Source organism: Acanthochromis polyacanthus, chromosome 9, assembly GCF_021347895.1.
Source record: "Acanthochromis polyacanthus isolate Apoly-LR-REF ecotype Palm Island chromosome 9, KAUST_Apoly_ChrSc, whole genome shotgun sequence".
NCBI lineage: Eukaryota > Metazoa > Chordata > Actinopteri > Pomacentridae > Acanthochromis > Acanthochromis polyacanthus.
This window is the reverse complement of record NC_067121.1, coordinates 27,687,376-27,706,653: the sequence shown is the minus strand read 5'-3', so window position 1 is coordinate 27,706,653 and position 19,278 is coordinate 27,687,376. Positions and strand designations below refer to the sequence as shown.

At 38.4% G+C, this 19,278-nt stretch overlaps 3 protein-coding genes across 4 annotated transcripts in view; all 3 read right to left on the bottom strand.

Annotated features, from left to right (window-relative positions):
* Positions 1-980: 980 nt before the first annotated feature.
* On the bottom strand, positions 981-10,754 carry mbd3a (methyl-CpG binding domain protein 3a). Its single transcript, XM_022216649.2, has 7 exons — positions 10,569-10,754; positions 8,152-8,308; positions 6,843-6,980; positions 6,513-6,603; positions 6,251-6,428; positions 3,891-4,046; positions 981-1,723 (listed from the first exon to the last, which is right to left on the bottom strand). The coding sequence occupies exons 1-6, from the start codon at positions 10,580-10,582 to the stop codon at positions 3,896-3,898; spliced, it is 729 nt and encodes a 242-aa protein (XP_022072341.1). The 5' UTR covers positions 10,583-10,754; the 3' UTR covers positions 981-1,723; positions 3,891-3,895.
* Positions 10,755-11,525: 771 nt separating this feature from the next.
* On the bottom strand, positions 11,526-15,343 carry LOC110967141 (cytochrome b-c1 complex subunit 10). The gene is made up of 3 exons (XM_022216650.2): positions 15,194-15,343; positions 14,261-14,391; positions 11,526-11,966 (listed from the first exon to the last, which is right to left on the bottom strand). Exons 1-2 carry the CDS (start codon positions 15,241-15,243, stop codon positions 14,271-14,273), a joined length of 171 nt encoding a protein of 56 aa, XP_022072342.1. The 5' UTR covers positions 15,244-15,343; the 3' UTR covers positions 11,526-11,966; positions 14,261-14,270.
* A 1,273-nt stretch (positions 15,344-16,616) lies between these two features.
* tcf3a (transcription factor 3a) overlaps positions 16,617-19,278 on the bottom strand; it is a 29,107-nt gene continuing 26,445 nt past the window's right edge. For both annotated transcript variants that reach the window (XM_022216657.2, XM_022216656.2), the window contains exon 20: positions 16,617-19,266. The gene's annotated coding sequence lies outside the window, so the exon portion shown is untranslated. The remainder of the gene's footprint in view (positions 19,267-19,278) is intronic.

The window sequence follows — 19,278 nt, the reverse complement described above, 5'->3', positions numbered from 1 at the left end:
AATTCATGCAAAACTGATTCTGGTTCTAAATTCACATTAGATGTAGAGGATCTCTAGAGCCAGTGAGGACATATGGAACAATTTCATTTAAAAATGATTCTTTCAAATTGAAACTGCTCATGCACTGTCTGTGTGGTTGCATGGATTAGTGTGCAGGTTATTAAAATTTCACACTAAAAGAAGTCTCCAATAGGTCAATTTCAAATCCTGTAAATACTTAAAAATATTCCAGAATCCACCTTATCTTGAAACATTCATTGCAAGAATTCATTTATAGTATGGGTTTGTATTGTTAAAATCTTTCTTAAAACTATGCTTACAAGCACATTATATCAAGACCCCTGTATCAGAGATTCCAAAAAAGTATTCCTTTAAATACCCTCATTGTATTCATGCAGATTCTCAGTGGAAGGGCGCTGACACAAAGAGGGAATTTTGCACTATAAATTCAAAGGAACATAGCCCACTGGGTCTGACTGCTGAAGTCTCATTTTAGCTTCAGCCAACAGACGATTATGAATTTTGAACTTCATGTATTTGCTCACAGGGAATCTTTGGAATCATCGTTTCTTTTAATGTATAGTTTTGTAGGGTCTAATTTATTTAACTGATCAGATAAAACTCTATAGGGTCTTGAACTTCCAATTAAATGTAAATTAGCTAAATTTGTATTTTATATACTGTACATTTCTAAGGTTTAAATCGTAATACTTAACATACTCAGGTAAATTAACAAATCACACTGCAGGGTCTAAATTTTAACAACTATTGTTTTAAATGTGCTCCATAAATAACAGTGAGTTGACTTCACATATCTTACATTAACATCACATCAGACATAGAGGATCTCTCAGCCACTAAGGACAAAAGGAACAATTAATCAACTCTTTCAATACAGATATGGGCTTGCCAATATTGTTAAGACACATTTGAAAAGATACGATGCGATCCTTACAGAAAAAGACACACTCTACACCATGAATCTTACAAGAGCTGCATTTATTTGACAGTGGTACAGCGGTAACAATCTTGTAATGAGGTACAGTACATCAGCATTTATTTGTTTTTGTATTTTCTCTGTAACTGTTCAAAACTCAAATGTTAAAATGAAACTGACAAGAATTGTGCCAATGCAAATACCATGTAAACTCAGGTTATTGTGAGAGAAAAAAAACAAACAAAAAACGATACTCTGAACCGTAAATCCTTCAGTTACCAACAGCCGTAACAGTGGCGTGTGTGCATGTGAAAATCCTGCAGCTTTTCTATACAACACACGACCTACAGCGCCAGTAAAATATAAAGCAACAGTTTCTGGTGGAGCACTTAAAAATGAACACACTTTTCAAAAATGAACTTATACATTATAAACGCACACGCTCACACATCATTCACACACACAAGGTTTGCGTTTTCAGCTTTGAGCTTAAACAGCTGTTAACTAAGTGTAACACTGTATTGTATAGAGCACCATCCACAGCTGTCATACATTAGTAGAGGTATAAAATAAAAACTGAAACCCAAAAAAAAAAAAAAGCACCCTTTTAGGAATACACGGTCAAGTGTTGGAAAGAAAAAAGAAAGACAACAGTCTTTGTTTTTACAAACTCTGCAGAATGTCTCCACTTCTATCGGTTTCAGTCCAAGTGTATACAAATTCTTCGTGGAGCCATTTATTTGAATATTGAAAGGACTTTACCAGCAAACTTCACGTCAAACAAGCCTGTAGGAGAGACGACAAAGAGACACGTTAGTTGTTTAGGAATGTACTGTCCTTCATAGTACTGTAAAACCATTTTCACACATGTAACACTGCTGCTTCGTCAGTCTGTTAAAGTGGTGGCAGTCTTAAATATAGACTAGAAAAGCACTCAGAGAGCGCAGACCTCCGCCAAGGATAGAGAGGAAAACAGGAAACCCATGCAGTAAAGGATCATGAGCTGGAATCAAACCTGCATCTCTGACAGTTCTGTTTACGAATCACCTTGTTAACCAGTTGAGCTATTTAGACACCTTGCTCCAATTTGTTGGACGACATACTAACCTATGATGTTTTTGTCATATTTTCAATCGCATACTAAAAAATTCAAAGTGATCCAGAATACAGGATCCTTTCCGGATTGCCACTAAAATTAAATCAGCTCTTCCTCTTACCATAGTCTACATCCCCTCAAAATTTCATGTGAATCTGCCCAGGCGTTTTTGAGTTATCTTGCTAAAAGACAGACAGACACGCAGACAGACGGACACACAAACGCCAGGTGTCACATAACCGCCTTGGCGGAGGTAACAAGGCTCACTTTTATGTTAATGCTCCTTTTGGCTTCATTCATGCCGACCCACAAAGACAGAGAGCCCCAGTATATATGCATTTGTCATTTAAGTGATTTTACAGCACATCAGAGTGGCAGTAATGCTTAATAATACACCAATAAACACGAAAGATTAAATCTAAATAGTAATTTCTATCACATTCAAGCGTAAAATTACGCTGCACCTATGATGTGTGTGAAGCTTTAACAAATGTGTGATGGTGGGTTTCATATATGGTCCAACATATTTGGCTTATTCTGTACATTGCTGTGTACTTTCTGTACTGCCACTGAGCTGTCTTGTTACACAGAGCTGTTAAATTTGCACCACTGCCAGAGGAAAATTTCCCTTTGGGGACAATAAAGTGCATTTTATCTTCTCTTAGATCTACTACGTAACAAATGAGCTAACTGTAGCTTTTAAAGTGACTATGTGTGACAGCTCAAGTGTCTAATATGTATGAAAGTATGCAGTGTAGTTAGACCCCGATCGATCCTGTCTCCATGATGGGGATAATTTATAAGTATACTATGAAGTTACAGCGGTTGTTCTGTGTGTAAATGTGCACAACTCTTTCGCTTTAGAGACACTTATGTGAATCCTGCTGCTATCTCACACTGCTGGTATGAAATAATCTCAAAGGAAAGCAGCAAACTAAACTACAGCTCATGTTGACTTTTTTCTGTAATACATTCATTTACTGCAATTCTCATTCATCTGATCTGTTCGTATCCATCTCAATTGCAATGTGATATTGCAGGACAGAGAAATGAAAGATGTTTTGCGATGGTTTTGGGTCACCATTGGTGGTGAATTGTAGAAAAATCCTTTACCACATTGACACACAATTTAAAGCATGACATAATCCTTTCAGATTTCAGTATGTAAGTTTGAGGAAATTATATTGATCTCACTGAAAATTCAACAAAATACACTTGTACATAAGAGGACATTTTGTCTGAAAGCCCTGATAAGAATAAGTTTCAAAAAAAGTTACCGGCATATTCATATTAGTTTGTTGTAACTGACATGTTTGATTATATTATGACGCACAGAAATCTTTAAAAAACTTTGCCCATCAACTGATCAGTTCACCGTTAATGTGTCCACAAACAGGAAAAGCAAAAACTGCCAAAAAAGCAGAATAATCCAAGTTTAAATTCATCTCCTGACTCAAACATAGAACTTTACATGTTAAAAGACAATGTTTAAAATATGTACTTTGTGTTGTACAGCTGCACATAAAATGCACTTTGTATATAAACTAATAAAGCAAGACTTCCCTGCCAAAGCTGATCCAAAGTATTTAAACATTAGGCACATCTGGAAAAGAAGGACTATACAGAAGGAAATCTATACTTTGTATAAATTTACTTTTTATTTCAAAAACCTTGTGACCTAGTAAGATTGTTGTTGCAATTTTGAAATAAAAAGTGACCAGGGTGCTCATTCAGACATGTAACGACACGTTGAGATACCATCAGATTAATGGAAATTAGTGCGTGTGGAAAAGAGCAGAAGTGGAAGAACCAGCAGAAATTCAGCTGTACTGGAATCATTACTGTGTCTCTGTGTACCTTGGCTATAATTCCTCCTTCTCCACCTGCTCAACCTTCTCCTCTGCTTTGTCGGATGCTGCGTCTGCAGCGGTGTCCTCTATATGAGCCATCATGTCAGCCATAAGGGCTTCCTCGAGCCGCCTCCTCACATTCTGCACCAGGTCCTCCTGCTTCCTGAAGGGCACACACAACAAAAAAAACATTAGAACTGATGGTATGACACATTTCATGGCTTAAAAGTTAAGAAAGATAAAACAAAAATTAGATACTTCAGGACCCCTTCAGTAATTCTGAATTTCTTAAAAACACTTCCCCATTATGTTGGAGAAACTGCAATAAGGTGGCAGATCACTCATATTTTTTTGGACTGCTCAGTATTATCTCAGTTTTGGAAGAACATTAAGCTTGAGATGGAAACTATATTCAATGTTAAACTTTCTACGGATCCAATGTTTTTTCTGTCTGGAATTCCTCCTGAGAATATTGATGACAAAGATCACAGATATGTATTTTGCATCCTTTTGCTGATTGCAAGAAAGATTATAACTGTCAATTGGAGGAAACTTTCTCCTTCAATGAAAACAGAATGGAAACAGAGACTGAAACAACTTCATATAATGGAACATTTAACTGCAAAACTTCAACTGAAAACAGACTTTTTCATACAAAGATGGACTCCAGTGACAAATTATTTGAAAATATGATGTACAATCCTGTCAAGTATTACTTACAAAGTGCTGAATTCATTCTTGATTTGAATAAGTTAAAAAAAGTTTAGAAGGATTTTGTTTCATCATCCTCAGATGGAGGAAATTGGTGGAACATGGGTTAGTGTTTGCATCAACCACATCTTTTGATGGCCGCCAAAGCACCGAGAAATACAATTCAATCTACCAACTGAACTCAAAGTACCAGTTCAGTTTAAATTACTGATTTCACAACCAATACAAGTGATGATGCCTTAATTTATAGCCATGTTTTAGCTACCTTTCAGACATTAAGTGCTTTTAGTTAACCTAAATACACGACCAAAAATCAACTTGAAGACTTAAAACCTGTTAATCTAAGCTGGAGTATCAACAACATGGAGCTACTGTACATCGTTGAACTTGTGATAATGAGTTCCCATAAAAAAGATTGCTTAGCAAAAAGTAAAGCAGTGAAATGTAATCAAAGTATTAAGGAATAACTGTTCTGTCTATGTATGAAAATCTATGGAAAATGTGAAGTTGTGCATCATAATACTTGTGATAAAAATATTTACAGTGGAAGCAGAATACAACAAAGCATAATGCATGTTTGGGAGCGACTCAAGCTGACTGTAGGCCCCTCACAAACATTACGCAATCACCCAATTACAATTACATAAGCTGACTACGATCAGTATGCATCACGTCAGACTCGTTTCCATTCACCTGTAGAAAAGCAGCTGTTGGAAACTAAGACAAATGTCATATTCAATCACCATTTCCATGTCACTATCCACTATTTGCAGTCCTTTCTTCTGCGACTGTTCAATGTCATCATCTGTTTATCTCTAGGGGCTTAAGCACTAATATTTAACCAAGACTGCATTTTGATGAGCATCTATTTACATTAACATGATGGATTTAGTTGCAAATCCCAATTGCTGCAACACCACTGTGTGCGTATTTTGGCCAAATAACGTGTAGGAGGAAGTATGCTGGATTTGCAAGAAAAGGTGTCAGTCAAAGGTACAGGTATCACTAATGCAAAAAATGAAGGCAGAAAGTTAACCAAACAACTCAAATAAAACTATCAATTAAGGCTGCAACTAACGACGCGTCGACTAATCGTCTGAGCACGATATCTCATCAAAAGCGGACGTGAGTGCGCAATGCAACAGAAATCACCGCCTGACCGGAGCGCGGCACACGGACGGACATCGGCGCTGCATCGTGCATATATTATGAATGCACGATGCAGCGCGGATGTCCGTGTTTAGATACAGCTGACGACGCATCGTTAGTTGCAGCCCTACTATCAATTGCAATTATTTGTACATCAGCTACAATTTTATGACAGAGGCTAACTGCATATTTGAAATTTGGTGCCCTTTCTCAGGAGCAGTATTCTTTCTAAATACAAATCACTATTTTCCATATTCACTTAACAGATTAAAAAAAACAAACAACAGACCTTTCATGTTACATAGCCTTACAGCTGAGTGCATCTACTATGCTGAACTGCACTTTTAGAGCTTACTTGACGTACACCTTTGACACATTGAATGGCCAACTTAAAATATTTATTCAGAAGAAAGCCATCAGCGGTGGGTTCATGCTATTATCACTTATTCATGGTATTGATCTAACCCACAGTGAGCTGGGATGTGTGTGACAGTGTGAACATCTCACCTGATGTCGTCATCGGTAACCACGAAGGCTTTGCAGAGAGGCTGTGTCGTGTTGAGCCACACTCCGGGGTTTTTCTCCACGGCGGCAGTGAGCTGTCCGGTGATTGGTGCGGGGCTGGTGTGCAGGGCGCTGGCAATTGCAGAAAGCAGCGTTTTGTCTGAACATGCAGGCCCAACACCTGAGGACACAAAAATGGAGTGTCAACCTTGTAAAGTCTTAGTTTGAACTATATGCAGCAGACATGTGTTGAGGTGATCCTCACCCTGTAAGCCTTTTGGAAGATCCATAGTTTTCACGAGCTCCTCTGCGATATCAAATGCATTCAACCCGCTCAACTTCCTCTCCCAGAACAACTAAAGGTTGAAGGAAAGCAGAAAAGAGGAAAATCAAAGAATATTTTTGGACTCAATTTCCACAAACTCAATATATGACACATATACACTCTGAATGTGTATCTGAATAAAGAAAAAAATAATAGCACTCACTAAAAACAGTCAGCTGTGTGGAAATTACCTAAATTTTCAATACTTTACTGACAACATATAAAAAAAGATAAGTAGAACTGATTTGGTTTCTCTGCCCCCTGACTTACTTGTTTAGGTTGGTCCACAGCTTTTTGAGGGTCTGTCTTCACCTTGTTGTTGGGGTGATTTGTCACCTTGGTCACCGGCTGTTTGAAGATGGATGCAGTCTGTCGAACCGGCAGCGTTGTGTTTAAATCAGGCTTGGCCTTTAAGAGAAACATTGTTATGAGTGAGTGACTGGACACATTTATAACCAGCTTTCATCACATTCCAACCATATAATAAACCATTTTCAAATATGACATTTGTAAAGAGCCTTCATATTTCTGGTAGTGTTGCTTTATTCTTCATGTTGTGAGAACCAAACAGGGGTATCTGTTGCATCTCCTACTTTATTGAGTGAGAAAGGACTACAACATTATAGTGTAACGGAAGATTACGATGCATGAACAGTTATAAGGAAAACATTTTTCCTCATGATTAACAGAGGATATAAAAAGTCAGTGAAGTCATTTTTATGAGGTAGTGATTACCCTTTGTAGTACAGTCAACGGTCAAGCATAAAACAGTATCTGAGGGGGAGGTGAACCAGGAAGAGAGGCACCAACACAGTATATAGCAACTCTGAAGGAGCTACTGATTTAAAATGCAGAATCTCGTGTCGCAAATGACTAATTTTCACCTGGTAAACCAGAGTTTGTTTTCAGATTCATTTATTAATGGCCACACATCAAAGTTGGTGGAATTTATTTTCAGTACAGCATTTCATGCTCACATCTGTGTCATTAAAAAATACAATGAACAATACAATACTAATACAAATACATGACAAGAACAAACAAACAAAGCACAACAGGTCACATCAGGGCATTGATTTGTTTAGTGTCCGTATGGCTATGGGGAAAAACTGTTTTTGAATCTGACTGTTTTGTTTTAATAGTTTAACTACACAATGTGTACAGATTAGTGTAAAGAATAAAAATGTACTGCTCATTAGCATTTGCTATTAAATGCATGTTGTGTAGGTAAGAGTGAATGAGAGAATAAATGACAGATTCACAATTGTTTCCATTGCAAATGTTCCAAAGGAGATTCATCTGTCACAGCTTTAAGGTAAAGCGGCAAACACTGTGTGGCCGCTCTTTTAAAAAAATCTCCTGACATTTTACTTCTGTTTGCCAGAAGGCTCAGGCGACACTCAAACAATGTGGCAGAAGGCCGCACAGTATGATGAGAATTTAACTTTAGATGTGTCCTGGAGTGAAAAAGTCCACTGTGAACCTGTTTGATGCAGAATCTGTCGCGAGTCGCCATCAAAATGTACTTTCAGTTTATTCAGTTTTATGCCTCATAAACACGAGAACCAAACTGTCTCACCCTGATGTGATGATTGGTGTCGTAGAGATGCTTGTGCCTGTTGTGCTGCACTTTGGTCAGGAGTGACCGTCCGGGCCGAGAGTGGCTGGCATTCACATCAGTGTGAAGGGTGCTGCGGAAAATCTGGGGCTTGTTGAGAATTCGCTTAACAGGCAGACTAGGAAAAAAAACAAACAAACAAACAAAAAAAACAGAAAAATTATTAAGGCAACAGTGTCCAGCTGAGGTGTTCAGGCAGTAATTAACCTACAGGCTCATATATGGATTTTCACAGTGTATGAAATACACCATAGCTTTCAGAGGCACAGGCTTTAAAAAGATTTTGTGGCGAGAAATGACTTACATGTCATAGACGAGATTTAACTTTTCTATGTTTTATTATTCCTCCTTTTAAAAATATGAATAACAACAAAAAGATAACAGGTGAAAAGTAATCGCTGCTGCTGCTGACTTTCAGGGCAACCAAGGGTGAGGGTTGTTTCGTTTTACGTCAGGCGATATAAAAAAAGAAATATTTAAAAAAATCCTGATCTTCGGATTATATTGATATGCCACGCCTTGATGGTGCTCACAAGAACAGCATGCATGTCTGTATCTTTATTAAAGTAAATCATTCATATATTAAACTGCATGAATTGCACATCATTTTACAAAGGATTCATGATGATGAAGATCAAAAAAAAAAATCAGAAATACATGGCAGAAAATGCATACTGTCAATAGGCCAAATTCCCCTCCTCTGTCCTGTAGCTCCCACTCTAGATTCTAGGGCTTAACTATTAATTAAAATGCTACTGAAAACACAATATTGTGAAATATCCAATCACAAGAGATGCAGTTTTTTGATTTGGATCAAATGTGTCACTAAATACCATTACAAATGAAGCACTGTGGTGCAACAGAAATTCCCTGGCATATAAGTTACATTCTCCAGACATAAGAGAAAACGCCTGCTTGGTCCAGACTGCAGCGAAAATCACATTATCAGCTCCCAGTTTGGGTCCAGGAGGTTGATACCCTCTCTGCTTTCAGGATTAGGCTTAAAACATTCCTTTTTGATAAAGCTTACAGTTAGGGCTGGCTCAGGTGACTGTGAACCATCCCTGGGGTATGCTGCTATAGGCCTACACCGGGAGATTTCCCACGATGCACTGAGCACATCGACTCTCCTCTCTTTCGTCTCCCATACATTGACATGCCACCATAACTTATCACTAACTTCGTCTTTTCTCTCTCCCCCATAGTTTGTCTTTTGTCCTCTCTGCAGATATCTCTGGCTCCAGAGTTACACATTCCTATTTACAGTTACGGGCTTCGCCTACTTCTCCTTTTGTTACCGGTCTGTTTTGCATTGTTTGTCCATTTTCTATCCGATATCCTGTTCTCTTTCTCTCTCTCTCTTTCCCTTACCCAAAACCACTTGATTCTGCTGGAGGTTTCTTCCTGTTAAAAAGGGAGTTTTTCATCTCACAGTTGCCAAAGAGCTGCTCAGTGGAAATCTTTGGACTTGTAAGGTCTTTACAACGTGAATAGTCACTATGTAAATAAAACAGAATTTAATAGATTTAACAGATTTCATTTCTTTGTTTTAGTTACAAATTCATTACACCTCATCTGTCAAAGTAATCAAAACATGCTCTGGATCTCCTTTATACTTATGAATAAAGTTATTTACCCGATGAAGATATAGTTTTATGAGCTTGTCCAGCTGCATGCACATTTAAAAATGTGTTAATTTCTTCTGCCCCAAAAAGTGCAATGACAAAGAGTCGAGAGATGTCATTCGAGCACATCTGTACACGCCCACACAGCCTTTAAAGTGGTCTAATCAGCCACAGTAATCAAAACACCTGAGTGGATGCCAATTAGCACTAATTAGTGTAGTAGAGGTTTATAGTAGGTCTACTTCCTGCTCCTGCTATGTAACAAAACAAAGTAGCTCCTATTCAAGCGTGCCAGTTCGTGTACTCAAATAAAGGACTTGTAAGTAGATAAATAAGTAGTGTGCGACACATGAGGCGACATATTCTCCTTCTCTAAGTTGTAAAAAGCTCACGGTGCTGTGGCAGTGATTGTTAGTGTGCAGTCGTGACTGTACCGGGCCCAGCGCACCGCAAGTCAAGCGTGTGTAAACAATGAAACTTAGCTAGCTAATCAAGCTAGCAGCGTCCTGAACGTCCGTGGCGAGCGCATAAATTATCACTCTTCTAAGTTACAACCCTCCAAATGTAATCCCCCCCCAGAGCACTCTAAAGCTTATGATTAGCTACAGCAGCAACAGAATAGATAAAAACATTCGAGCTGTTAACTTGACGACTGTTTCTCAACTGCAAAACGCATGTATGCATGCATGCATGCATGCGTGTATTTCCTCATCATTTCCACAAGTCCTTCGCCCGCACATTTAAAAGTCCCACCTTTTTCTTTCCATGGTCCCGGTCGTGTCGATGTTCTCGTCCGTGATTCTGGCTAGGAAAAGACAAGAAGCCAGCTACCTGCTTGTTGTTACTGCATTCATGAATTTACAGAGTGGTTAGCTGTCGAAGCCCGCTGTCCGTCTCACGTCAAGACCTTTACGGCTACAGATCACTCCGCCCGCCCCGGAACATAATGAGTACTGTATAATCCCTGCGCCGCATTCATGTAAACTAGTCCGACGGTGACGCTCCGGGTCTCACCAGCTCTGAGCACCGCTCACCATTAGGGGTGTTTCTGTTCTGTTCAAATTTGCAATGCATTGCATTTTAGATAAACACTGGCAATATTAAGAGATATTTAATTGTATTTAGGTAATTTGGGAGTTGAATAAACTTACAGTACATGAACTCTGCTAATGTCACTTCTAAGGATATACGACTATATGCAAGTGCAGTTGTTAGAGTAATTTGATATTACACCACCTGCATCAGCAACATTAAAATCCTGCTTTTATTTTATCGTATCAATAATTTATTACACCCCCCTAAAGCACCATTCTGTGTGAGATGTAATACTTTAAAGATATCCATACCGTTTCTAATACCTATAAGACAGCTTTAATAAAAATCACATAAAACATCTATATTTGTGGCATATTTGTATTCCAGGACTGATATATGTAGTGGAATCACTTTACATTTTGTTATGGACTCTTCTACGACACTCAGTATGGGGTTTGTGATATCAATGGCATCCTTTCATTTCTACAAGAAGAAAAACACAATAAGCAGCCCCACCATGTCTGTTGACGTAAGAGTAAAATGACTAATATTTGTATTTATGGGACATACCAATAGATCAGAGGCTCAGTTTTTAACTGAGTATATCCTTTCTTTGAACTGATGAAGTAATAAGTCCATGCAAACTGGCTTCAAACTGAACCGAGAATGCTGAACTCAAGATCTAGAAACACATTTTAATTCAATTGTTGCAAGCAAAAATAATTACACACAACCATAACATAGGATAAATCGCACATACTTTACTTGTTCTCTTTAAAACAGTTACAATCAAGGATCAAAACCTGACCCGCAGAGCACAGATGAATAAATTAAATACCCATCGTTAAACCAAGAAAGAAAGGAAAAAAGCACATTTATCATGTCCGTTTTCTTCCACTCTTGTTTTCACTGACAGAGGAACGCTGAAATGCCAAACCCTGGTGCATTTCCGTGGATATTTGTGGCGAACAGTTCAATGTTGACTGAGCAGCTGGATGAAGATGATGGGCTCCAGTGGTTTGCCATGTAGTTGGAACACAGTGCAGAGTGTCGGCTGCAGTACTTCATGTTCATTATGTAGGTCTTGGTGTAGAAAAGAAAAGAGACAGCACCAACCTGACAGGGGAAAATAAAAACTCGTTATATTGTGCAGTGTACCAGGAAAGATCAGAGCTGACGGTCAGTGCATTCAGGAGTAAAGGCTGAATGGCATGTTCAGGAGTACAAGATGCACCTTTCACCTAAAACACTGGTGTCAAACATGCCTCCAGAGATTCCAATCCGGCCCGCGGGACGATTTTGCAAAGTGTAAAAATTACAGAGAAGACACTAAAACAAAGGAAACATTTGAAGTTGTGGCCATTTATCGGTTATTATGCTCCGATTTTACATGTCCAGCCCACTTCAGATCAAATTGGGCTGAATGTGGCCTCTGAACTAGAATGAGTTTGACTCTCTTGGTCTAAAAGCACTGTCCAAAACCCAGTCAACGTCTAACACGGTTCAGAAACAAATTCAAAATTGTGTGCGTTAAAAAAAGTTTAAACAGTTAATATTTCTCGTGAATGATCAAAAAGCTTTTCAGGTTGGCTCACTAGAAGGGGCTACGTGTGAGTCTTAAAATAGGCCGTTGTCCTTGATTCTGGTCTCCAGACACCTCCGAACTGTCTGGGTTATTGTCTCCGAATTTCACCTAGTTTCCTAGTTGCTACTGATAAGTACCCCAGAAGTGTGTTGCCACCTTCATGTTGCACCAAAGAAACAGCATTACCCAGATGATGTTTTTTTTTTGTCTTTTTAGAGGTATAGTTACAGACTGTAATTAAAACATAGATGCACCCTCTGGTTCTGAAAAACAAACCCAATAGAGAAGTGACTTAAACCTGCGTTTTTTTAACAGCTGGCAGGAGGCGAATCCTTTCATTACAATAAGAAATCCCAATTAATAGAAGTTAATTTGTTTCCTCAGTAAACATTTTACTAAAGGGTTCGTAGTCTGAATCCCGAGTTTTATTTCTCCTTCACTACAGCATGATGTTTATTTTGTAAATGACAGCCGCACTTCCAGCAAAGTAGATGATAAAGGAGGGTATGATTTAGGGCGAACATAGTGCTTTTGGGCTCTCAGTAGTCCACAAACCAGTGAGGTGGCTACATCCATTTTAAATATGGTCTAAGGATGTAAAACAACATGCGTTAAATATTAATCTTTTTACCATTAAAATTTTAGAGTAACTAAGAATAATGACTTTACACACACAAGTGAAGAAAAACCTCATGTGAATGAAGCCAAAGCACTGACAGCATAGTGTGTGATAGCGTCTCACGTGTAGTAATCAGACCGTCCATCTTGACATTATCACAGGAAGCACATGCAGAGACAGAAACTGTCAGAGCAAACTCACACATTAAGCGTTTCCATTGTGAATTAGTGTTGTGTAAAGCCAAGCTGTAAAAAGAAATATACTTTTTTGCCACATTTCCTTGTTACAGCTCCACTACTCTGACAAGCTGGGCACTTGCAAAAATAGCAAATAATGTAAAGAAGTGATTCATAATAAACTATTCTAGCAACATTTACTCAAACTAAACAACAGCAAATATATGGAGTTTTTGTGTGTTGATTAGGTTTTTTCTATCAGTGCAATTTCCAGTTAGATTGCATCGGCTTGTATCAGGTTAGAGTTAGCAGGCATTACTTGTCAAGCGTTCTATTTCTGAAATAAGGGCAAACCTCTACCTAGTGATGTCTGCTGTCTCAGGGTGGATGTCTGCCCTCATTTCCTTTATTTAGACAGTCTGTGTGAAAGTGCTGCTTTTTGGTGTTATTTTGTAACTGCTGTCTTGCAGTGCTGCCATAATAGACAGCAAAAAAACAAATCATCTACACTCAACAGACCTGTTATATGTGTACAACTCAACATGAAACGTGTCTTCACAGGTGACCCAAATGAGACTTACACAGTTATTTCCAGCTTGATTAGCATTTTCACTTTTAGAATCATATGTAGCCCAGTGAAGTTTACTTCATTCAGAAGCTACAACACGTCAGTAAAAATTATTGATAAAGAAAGCTTGATTTAATCAAGTTGGAGAAGTACAGCAGGAGGTCTGTCTAAAAGATAGTTCTCTATTCATAATGTAACACAATTGTAAACATTTGTAAATGTGTTTGTTCAGTGATATCCAGGCTCTGTGTGAGTACAACCACATATAGCTACCAGAAACCATTCTGCGTTACACAACACCAAAGTTGTTTAAAAAAAAAGTGAACTCAAATAAATCTAACCTCACTCTTGCAGAAATATTGACGCTGAAATAATGCTGAGCCGAGGGAAGCGTGATGATGCCTGAGCTGTAAATATCAGTCTCCTCATTGAGCATGCCGCTGTGCCATTCCTCACACTAACCTGATAGCTACTAATCATCCTTCTTAAATTTGCCGTTGATGTAGGGAACATAATCCAAAACCAATCGCCAGTCTGTTAGGTAGACCAGAGCTACGCCTCCTGTTGTGCCCCATACAGCCATAGTTGGGATCCTGTGGAGCAGGAAAAAAAATTTCAGATTAGATTTATCCTCACTGAGCCGGCCCATTCTGTAGAACATAATAGATTGGCTGCATTTAATGAAAGTGACCTGGAAAATATATTCAATGTGCAAGATTAATTAGGTAAAAGCTATTATTTATTCTAGGATATTTAGATTTTTTTAAAATGAAAACATAAATTGTATTATTATTAAAAGTCAAGCTAACAAAACAAGTTGTTTTATTGCTTTTGTCACGTTGTTTTGGTAAATATATTGTGAAAAAAGACAGACTTGCTGGTTACAGTTTCACAAATACAAACACTGAGAGCTGCTTGTCGTTTTCCATTTCACATCCATGATCTAAGCTTTTAATTCCGTTAATTTGGCATTAGATCATACTACAGCAGCCTTAATAATTAATCAAATAAGTATCTTTTTGCCTAATCGAGATTGAAAACAAACGTATTCAAGAGAGACCAGTCAGTTAGCTTGTTAGCAGTGCTTAATATGTATTCAAACTGGGTAACGTCGGCAAGAATGTCGCAACCTTGTTATGATATCAGCAGAAAAACAGCAGTCAAAGGGGAATAATTATTAACACTATCTCTATTACATAAAAATCGTAATTATAACGTTAATTTTAATATTTAGCTCAGAGTTTAGCTCAGGTACCTAAAGTCAGCGTGTCCCCGTAGCTATGACCTCGCTCGGCTAACAGCTAACGTTAACTAAGGACACATCGAGATTCTGACAACTAAAGCTCTGATTTCCTTCCTCCTTTTTATAACAAACACGATATAAAAACGTCTTACCATGACTTGGCAACGGCCACATACTTTTGACCTATCAGTTTAGTGATCATTTTGTCTAAAATATGTCCTCCAACGGCAGGACGCTGAAGCTTTAAAAGCTAGAAGAACTTCCGAGTTCCCTTCGAGGCTTCACCTACTGCGCATGTGCACGGAGTACTTCGGGTTACTACAAAAATAAAAGCTTATCACAACAATAAAAGCTCACGGACTGATTGGAAAATAAAACAGAATAGCAACTAATAGCATGGCTAAAGCTTGTGTCACAAACGTGGACGGGTATTTAACATTATGATTACATTATTAATACTAAAATTCACATCATAAACACTGTGAGCCCTTAATTTTAACATATGAACTTCTCAAGTTAATTCATAACACTGTTATTTTTCTACTGGAAGGCTGTCTGGCTCACAGGCTGTAGCTAAAGGGTTTCATTATTTTTATTCTTTCGTTTGTATTCATTCATATTGACATTCTCAATTTATATTAATTTCCCTTTGCTTTTGTTTGACCTGTTTGTCTGTCTGTTGCGGTGTTGTCTTCTGGGCATCCGGCTTTTGCTTTGTCTGTCAAAGCACTATGTAAACTCATTGTTTAAAAGTGTTATATAGATAAAGTTTTTATTATATGATTATGATTATGATTAATGAAGCTGCACTGTTAAAGTGCAGTGCAACTCTTTTTGTTCCAGGGTGGTGACAATGCAGCTTATTTCTGCCCCCTAGTGGACCCATAAAGCTATAATAAACTAGACCAGCCCTCAGTAGATGGCAGAACCACGCCCAGATATCTGACCTTGACCTTGATCTGCTGACCTCTAACTCCACAACTGAGCAGGGGACCTTAGACCAATCTTCAGTGCCAAGTTTGATTATCCTGACTTCAGCACTTGCAGAGATATCTGAACGGACACACACACATACATACTTACCCAGCCAGCCAGATACCGAAGCGAATGGAGTAACCCCGCTGACGTACACATCAGGCGTGGTTAAAGATCACCTCTGTAAACTCAAAAATAAGCTTTTCCCTCCATTCATACTTATTCTAACAACTGTTACTCCTCTTGAAAGTTTGCGCTTCAACGTTCAGAATGATGGATGAGCATGAATAGACGCTTTACCACTTTCAAACACTTTAAAGCAAAAAGTATCTCTGACCTCACCTAAAATCTGATTCAAGGCAACCTAAACAATGCTGTGTGTGGATGTAGGACATATCTTGCAACCAGTAAAAAAAAAATTTCTGAACTTTAAAATATTTGCATAGTCACAGATAACAGATGTAGAATTCATATCAAATGCAAAATATTTTCAAACATGGCTGGAGTACATTTAACAGGATTAAATAGACCCTGATTTATCCTGAAAAAAGCAATTATTTTGTTCTAACTAAAAAAAAAAAAAAAAGACATGGTAATAAATTGGGCTTTGTAAATGGCACATTTATTGCTACATTACTGTTATATACACAACAGTTCTCGATATCTACTTTTATATATAAAAAAATAGGAAACTGGAGGCACTTTGAGGACATAGCCTACATAGATGTTGTCCCCAAACATGAGTAAAGACAGAGAGCTGTAGCCGGTCATCTGCTGCGGAGGACAGAGAGGGCGTTTCAACAAAAAATATCAGGTGCATGTTTTGTTACCGTGTTACTGGAGACACATCTTTCATGTACAGAAATAAGTACAAGTCTTCAGTAGCAACTTTCTATATCACAAAAACACCATGTTTTTTCTATAGAAAAGCTAAATCAACAAAGAAAATTATAAGTGGGGCTCGTCCATGGGGGCAAGATCTGTGATAAATGACAAATACTGTTCCGTATCAGTACCAGCTTACAATGATAAAGCTGATAAAGACATACAGCTGTACATACATATCAAAGCACATGCCAGTCTAGGACAAAATTATATTGAACTAAATCCAGACCACAAAAAAAAGAGAGAAGTTTTGAGTACAGTTTTCAGCATCAAAGTTGCAGACTCGGTAATTAGTCAGCTCACATCTCATGACACACACACACTGAAGCGGCCGGCGTCACAGAGTGTACTTCTTCATTTAGATGTTCTGAGACACTGACAGATGTTACTGAAGTAAATATGTTTTTATACATCTGTATTGTAAAAGAAAAAGGGTACAACCTATAAATCCTTAAATGCAACATCATCCATCATGTAGCAGAGAAGTATTCAGGCACTGGTGAGTAACCATTATCAAAACTCCCAAAGTCAGGAAAATGACTAAGGCCACCCTTTTTGATTCATTTTATGCTTCATATCACAATGAAACAGTGAATTATGTTGCAGATTGTGCAGACCGCCCCGTCTGTCCCTTCCTCAAACTCATCAACAAGCACATCAGAGAGCTGGACATCAGGGAGACGGGAGGGGGCGTGCGCTGAAGAAAACATGTTCCATTTCATCAGAAGAAAAACTGTCACAAACTCCAGAACGATCCAATTACAACTGGCCTGACAATTTTGTGTTCAAACAGGGATTTTAAAAAAAGAAGACCAATATCACAACATGTGATGTTACAACCAGGCAATTTTGTCATTTCTAACATTTCTAAAGCACCTGGCACCAAAAAAAACAAACTCACTTTGTTCCTGGAATCTAAATTGAGTCGCCTTAAAACAATGTAAACAGAAAGAAAAAGCAATCCAAATGACAAAAACAGAACTCTTGCAGCTATTTTACAAAGTTAAAAAAAACAAAAACCAATAAAAAAACAATGATAAATCAATTCTACAAAAGGAAGATCCTTATAACAGGCTCCACAATTGTTCAAAAGGTAAAAAAAAAAAGACAACAAAAAACACCAAATGCTCAACACAGAGCAACCAAAACAAGTCAGTCAATGGCGATAGTGTAAATTCTCCCAAAGGTAGCAGTAACACTCATGATCCCTTTCAATACTCAGTTATTTCCGTCTGCTCACAAAATGCAATTTACCACAATACAAATTGCTCTGAAGGTTAGATGCAGTAAGTTTACGGTTCTGTAACAGCGTCTGCGTGATTCGATGTGGGCAGGCGGCCTGACGCTGGCTGGATCTGAGTCAGAGGTTCACACTGACCCCACGGCTGAGGCTGAGACCGACCGACTTCACCACGATGAAGGACGCTCGAGTCCAACGGCAGCCTCACGGAAGAAGGATGGGATGTCGATATGGACACTTGATCCAACGTCACTCTTGATCCTCCATTTGGTTTAGTCATGGGTTTGTGTCTGTGGTTGGTCTCTCTCCGGCAGTCTTTCCATTCCACTAGCATGGCAGTGACAGTAACAGATGTATAGGACTCGAAGAGATAAGACTCAGCGTTCCACGGTTAGAAAGAAGCAAAAAGGAACCGACTACATGTGTGAGCCAGTGAGTGTGGCGTCTTGTCACTCATGCAATAAATTTAAGAAATACAGCCCAAACTACCAGCATATCAAAAAGAGGAGTCAGATCTCTGATTGTCCAGTCAGTGGCTGGATGTCTCCAAACCTGCCTCTGTAATTCAGTCACCACATAAGAGGATAAGAATGATTTTTATCTAACCCGACAGCATACGTCAGGCCTGCTTTAGGCATGATTAAGAGGTTTTGTTCAACCATGAGATGCAAATCTTCTCTCTCTGCTTTTGAAGAAAGTAAGACCTCCTTTTCCAATGGGAATGCGCCAACAATAATCCAACGATACAAATCCTAACTGTGCTCACATGAGCAGTTGATCCAAAAGTGTTATTTGATCCAAACAAGTTTTGCACCCAACTTGTAAAGTGATTTTAAAAATGTCTTACAAAAACATAAGAACCTCCTCGTGTCCAATTTCCCACGGTTTCCAAACCAGTGTCCACAGTTCAAGGTTTTGTTGTGTAAAGGTAAATAAATCTTTCTTCTCTTTTTGTGTCAGTGTGCTTGTTATTTTCATATTTGTCATCAGGAATGTGGCCACCTGCTTTGTCAGTAATGAGGTGTGTGTTCGTGTGTTTTTCCAAAAGTTGATTAACACACACTGAGATGCATGACAATGGTAGATTAAGGCCACGTGTTCTAAGGGCTGTACAATCAACAGGAACTGGAAGAGAAA

Excerpts from the sequence above, each read along its gene's own strand:
- mbd3a (XM_022216649.2), bottom strand. Across the intron at positions 6,981-8,151 it reads ACACCAATCATCACATCAGG|GCCAAGCCTGATTTAAACAC; the intron begins GTGAGACAGTTT and ends TTTCTCTTAAAG. Across the intron at positions 4,047-6,250 it reads GTTACCGATGACGACATCAG|GAAGCAGGAGGACCTGGTGC; the intron begins GTGAGATGTTCA and ends TGTGCCCTTCAG.
- LOC110967141 (XM_022216650.2), bottom strand. The coding sequence starts at position 15,243 with ATGATCACTAAACTGATAGGTCAAAAGTATGTGGCCGTTGCCAAGTCA. Across the intron at positions 14,392-15,193 it reads GTGGCCGTTGCCAAGTCATG|GATCCCAACTATGGCTGTAT; the intron begins GTAAGACGTTTT and ends CCTGCTCCACAG.